We start from the raw sequence: 4,718 nt of genomic DNA, 5'->3' as shown, positions 1-4,718 counted from the left end.
AGGCATTGAACCCAGATCTCCTCTACCTTCTCAGACAGATGTAAAAGGTATCCAATACACTAAGAAGAGCAGGAATTCTTCCAGGTGTGCTGGGATAAAGCACTTTTCCCTCAACCAACTTCATGGAAAGAAAAAAAAAAAGAAATTGCTGAATAAGCTCAGTAGATCTGGCAGTATCTGTGAAATCACAGTTAACATTTTGGGTCAAGTGATGCTTCCTCAGAGCAAGCTGGGGGATCTTGCTGTGCACAATATGGTTAACATGTTTCCTGCACTTCTACAGTGAACATGATGCAAAAGGACTTAATTGGCTATAAAACACTTGCGAGACATCCTGAGGTGGTAAAAGGTGCAGCATAAATGCATATTTCCTCCAATCCCACGATAAAATGTTTTGTCTTTGTGCCTAGAATATTCTGAAAGCCTAACTTTATCATGTCCAGAGTTTTTTTTTTAAATCCTTCCACGGGATATACACCACATTGGCCTAATGCTGGTCCATTTCTCAGCTGCCCGTGAGTTAATGCTGAGCAACCTTCTTGAACTGTTGCAGTCTATGTGATGTAGGTGCACTCAGTGCTGCTAGGAAAGAAGTCTTACAATTTTTACTGGCTGACTGTGAAGAAAGTGCCAATATGGTTGCAACTCAGGATGGAGTATTGCCTCTCATTAATCAACTCTCACGTTTTGGATAAAAACAAAAAAACTGCAGGTGCTGGAAGCCTGACACAAGCTAATCAGGGATGGGTGGATTACAAAATGGTGGTGAACAACCACAGGAAAGGATCTCAAATGGATCTTGGCTTGAAGGTTAGGAGGGAGGCGGAGATGTGAAATGAATTTGATTTAATTTGTTGTCACATGTATTTAAGTACAGTGAAAAGTTTTGTTTTGCCTGTAGTACAGGGAGATCATAATATTACAAGGTCTTACAGATCATAGGGTGTTTAAACAGAGCGAGGCATACAAGGTTACAGTTGCACAGGAGGTGCACAAAAGCAAGATCAACATTAGATTTGAAATTAGAGAGGTGACAAAAGTTGCTGAAGGTTTGAGTGAGGGGTGAGGCAACCAGTTGCCTGAAGTTTGAGCATTCGCTGGAACAGAGTGGGTCTCTTCCTGATCTTTGCCAGATTCTTAAAAAGGGTCAGCACAGAAAGCAAATTAGGTAACCAACTATTAGTTATTTGATAGTTCAGTGTAAATTATATAATTAATGGAATATAAATATAGATTCTTAAAATTTGTCTATCAACCAAAACATTTTCTGAATTTTTTTCTCAAATGTACTCAATATTTATCTCACTCTTTCTCCAACTATTTCTTCTCTTTCTTGCATTTGTCAGTTTCTTGCTTGTTTCTTACTGTTCTGTCTGTCTCTTCATCGCGTGTGCTCTCTCCCCCTTCTGTTGTTCATTTTCTTTCTCCCTTTCTCCATTCCTTAGAAATAAGTCACTCTCTCCTCTCCTTACTCTATCGCATGTCCTTCCTCTCTCTATCTCTGTATTTTTGTATCTCTCTGTTTCTGGTTGCCTGCCTGCCTTTTCTTGCCCTCTCTGTCAGTCTCTGTGTCAGACTCCATGTCTCTGTAAGTCTTTTCTCTTTCCTTTCTTTCAGAATGTGCTATCTCAATTTCTCTATTTCCTCTCTCGAATTCAATCAGCCCCTTTCTCTCTCTCTCTTTTCTTTCAGACTGTTTTACCGCCATCTCTGTATTTCACTCTAATTCCGTCAGTCCCTTTCTTTTTCCTTTCTTTCAGCGTGTGTTATCTCTTTCGCTCTATTTCCTCTTTAATTCTGTCAGTCCCTTTCTTTCGGTATGTGTAATCTCCATCTTTATTTCCTCTCTAAATCAGTCAGTCCCTTTATCTCTCTCTCCTCTTTCGGTGTGTTATCTCCATCTTTCTATTTCCTCTCTCTAATTCTGTCAGTCCCTTTCTTTCTTTTTCTCCTTTCTATCGATGTGTGTTAACTACATCTCTCTATTTCCTCTCTAATTCTGTCAGTCCCTTTCTCTCTCACTCTCTCTGTCAGTTTCTCTCTCTCTCTCTCTCTCCCGCTCTCGGCTTTGTGTGAATCAGACAGCCTGGGGTCTCAAGTCTGATCTGTTGCAAACAAAAGAGCCACAGAGTTGGCTCGGGCGCATTTGGAGACGCGAAGGGACCTCTCTCCATCTCCCCCTCCCCCAGAAGGAGGCCTCTTCTCTCTCTCTATCTTTCTTTCCCTGCCTCTATTGAATTAGGACAAAGCCCCGGCACGTGTGCTATGAATAGGAGCAGGACAAAAAGAGCAGGCCGGACGTGTGGCTCCCTTATAGTCATTTACATAATGGGGAGCAAACACGCGTCAGAACAGGTACATCTGGCGCCTCCTGGGAGACTCGACAGTCCCTCTTGGATCAGATTACCCTCTTTGTCTGATTGGTTCTTCATCTCAAGCCATCTGCTTGAGATGGACCAGACAATGGGATCTTGCAGCCTTTAAATAGCCCGAACAGTGCGGCGATTGAACAGTTCCAAAGTGGGAAAGATTGCTGCTTTTGCCCACGCTCCTGATCTCCCTGGCAGCACAGAGTACAGTGCTCACTTGCAGGCTGCTGGGTTTTTTTTTGTTGTTGGTTTGACAAGACACGAACTTCCTGAGCCAAGATGCCCCGAGGCTTTCTGGTGAAGAGAACCAAGAGAGCTGCCCCTGTCTCATACAGGGTACGCAGCGTCGAAGAGGAATGGGGCGTTCCAGAGGCAGTGCCGTCCCTATGGGGGCAGGGGAGGGCCTCTCTACATCCCACCTCCTCCACTGACATTAGGCCGGGATACTGTGGAATGCCAAGCTCCCCCTGCGCCCCGGACCGCAGCCCTAACCGGCCAGTCAGCAGTTGCCCTGGCTCCCCGGGTCGGCCAGGCAACTCCAGCTCGCCCATCCTGGCGGAATCCTTCCCCAGCCCCTTGGCTCTGGCTTCGTCGCTGGGACGAGCGGTCTTCGTGGCTTCGGTGTCAGATGAGGAGGTGAAGATGGGCTCCAATTGTACCAGCATCCAAGCGGTCAAGAGGCAACTGCCTCCGGCCAAAGCCAAGGTGCAGAGCAAGAAGCCGAGGGCGGACAGGAAGCCTTACAGGGACGAGGTGACCACTTCACCGGTCTTGGGGCTAAGGATCACCAAAGAGCTGACGGACTATCAGCAGCACAAGAGCTCAGGTCAGCCCCTGGGTGAGTTCATCTGCCAGCTGTGTAAGGAGGAATACGCCGACGCCCTGTCCCTCGCCCAGCACCGGTGCTCCAGAATCGTCCGGGTGGAGTATCGCTGCTCCGAATGTGACAAGGTGTTCAGCTGTCCGGCCAACCTGGCTTCTCACTGCCGCTGGCACAAGCCCAGGAACCCCAGCGGCCTGCAAGCGCAAGAGGGGGCCAAGGAGAGCAACAAGAGCAAAGCCAGGAGTGAGGAGCAGCCGCCCAGCCCCTCAGGCCGGCCTTGCGAGTCGCCGAGCCTGGAAGAAGAGCTGTTCGACTGCCCGCTCTGCGGTAAGAAGTTCCGCCGCCAAGCCTACCTCAGGAAGCACATGGCCACTCACCGAGGCTCCATGCTGCTGTCAGGCGGCCAAGTGTACCTCCAGCGGCCCCAGAGGAAGCCTGACGTTAGCTCGCACTCAGGACTCGCCTGCTCAGGTTCTGATGGGCTCCCTGAGGCATCCTTCTCCCCCTGCCAGGTCCTCAGCAATGGCAAGTGTCAGCCCTTGGAGAACAGGCAAGTGATGCTGCTGCAGCTGTCCACGGCGCCGGCGGTGATGTGAAACGAGGGCGGAATCGAAACATAAACTCTGAAACCCCATCACCCGGTCTTGGTCTTATTTATTGTGTGTGTGTGAATGAAAAATAAAGGAACTTTCAAAATAACGCGAATAAATCAGTCTCGAAACGAGGAGAGGGAAGTAAGGGCAAAGTTCACTAGCCTGGTACTTGTAACAGTAAAATGGTTTAAATACAAAGTATAATTTATATAAGTTATTTATATATTGCTTTTTTGTTAATCTTATATGTACATAGAATGCTTTTTTTGTACAAGATCTTCCTATGACTGTTTAGAAACTTTTTTTGTCCGGTTGGGGTGGGTTAACAAAAGAGTAATTTTTTGTACAGCTGAATTTTGTATTTTTCTCAATGATTGAAAGTGACATTTGCGCCTCAACAAAAACGGAAAGTTTATATTCTCTTACGGTTTGCGAAGGGACAGCTATCACCTGTCACAGCTTTCAATGTTGTTTATTCCTGAGGTGTTTCAAATAAAATGTCAAGAGATCCGTTTGCGTGCCGTCGATGCTTCTTTGGCAGCGGAGGGTATCTGTGTGGGGCGCGCTGAACATTATGGACAGGAGGAGGCCATTCGGGCCCCTCTCGCGTGGTCTAACTTGGACCTGCCTTTGCTGCACACCGCTCGTTACGTTTCCCTCACAATGATCGATCCCTTTCAGTTCTGAAAATTCAGACTGCAACCCGACGTCGATCTCCCCAATCCAAGAACCGCAGGCCTTTTACAAGTGGGAATAGCATGGCTGTAGGTTTAAGATGGTGTTACCTCTTTCCTTCCAGTAGAGGAGATAATTACTCCGTATTCCGTTGGAATTCTTTTTAGCCCTTTAACTATCTCGAACCGATCAGCTGCTGATCTCTTAAACCGAAGGGACTGGGAGGCAAGTTTAAACAGCCCGTCCTTATAAATTAAC

General features: G+C 47.1%; 1 protein-coding gene across 1 annotated transcript; it reads left to right on the top strand.

Annotated features, from left to right (window-relative positions):
- Positions 1 to 2,299: 2,299 nt before the first annotated feature.
- LOC140457060 (insulinoma-associated protein 1a-like) lies at positions 2,300 to 4,295 on the top strand. Its single transcript, XM_072551017.1, has one exon. The coding sequence runs from the start codon at positions 2,649 to 2,651 to the stop codon at positions 3,786 to 3,788; it is 1,140 nt and encodes a 379-aa protein (XP_072407118.1). The 5' UTR covers positions 2,300 to 2,648; the 3' UTR covers positions 3,789 to 4,295.
- Positions 4,296 to 4,718: the final 423 nt, after the last annotated feature.

This window comes from Chiloscyllium punctatum, chromosome 31 (assembly GCF_047496795.1).
Source record: "Chiloscyllium punctatum isolate Juve2018m chromosome 31, sChiPun1.3, whole genome shotgun sequence".
NCBI classification, from domain to species: Eukaryota; Metazoa; Chordata; class Chondrichthyes; order Orectolobiformes; family Hemiscylliidae; genus Chiloscyllium; species Chiloscyllium punctatum.
Note: the sequence above shows the minus strand (reverse complement) of the source record. Positions and strands in the feature narration are given on the sequence as shown.

Bases quoted from the DNA above. Each gene is read 5' to 3' on its own strand.
- LOC140457060 (XM_072551017.1), top strand. From the start codon at position 2,649: ATGCCCCGAGGCTTTCTGGTGAAGAGAACCAAGAGAGCTGCCCCTGTC.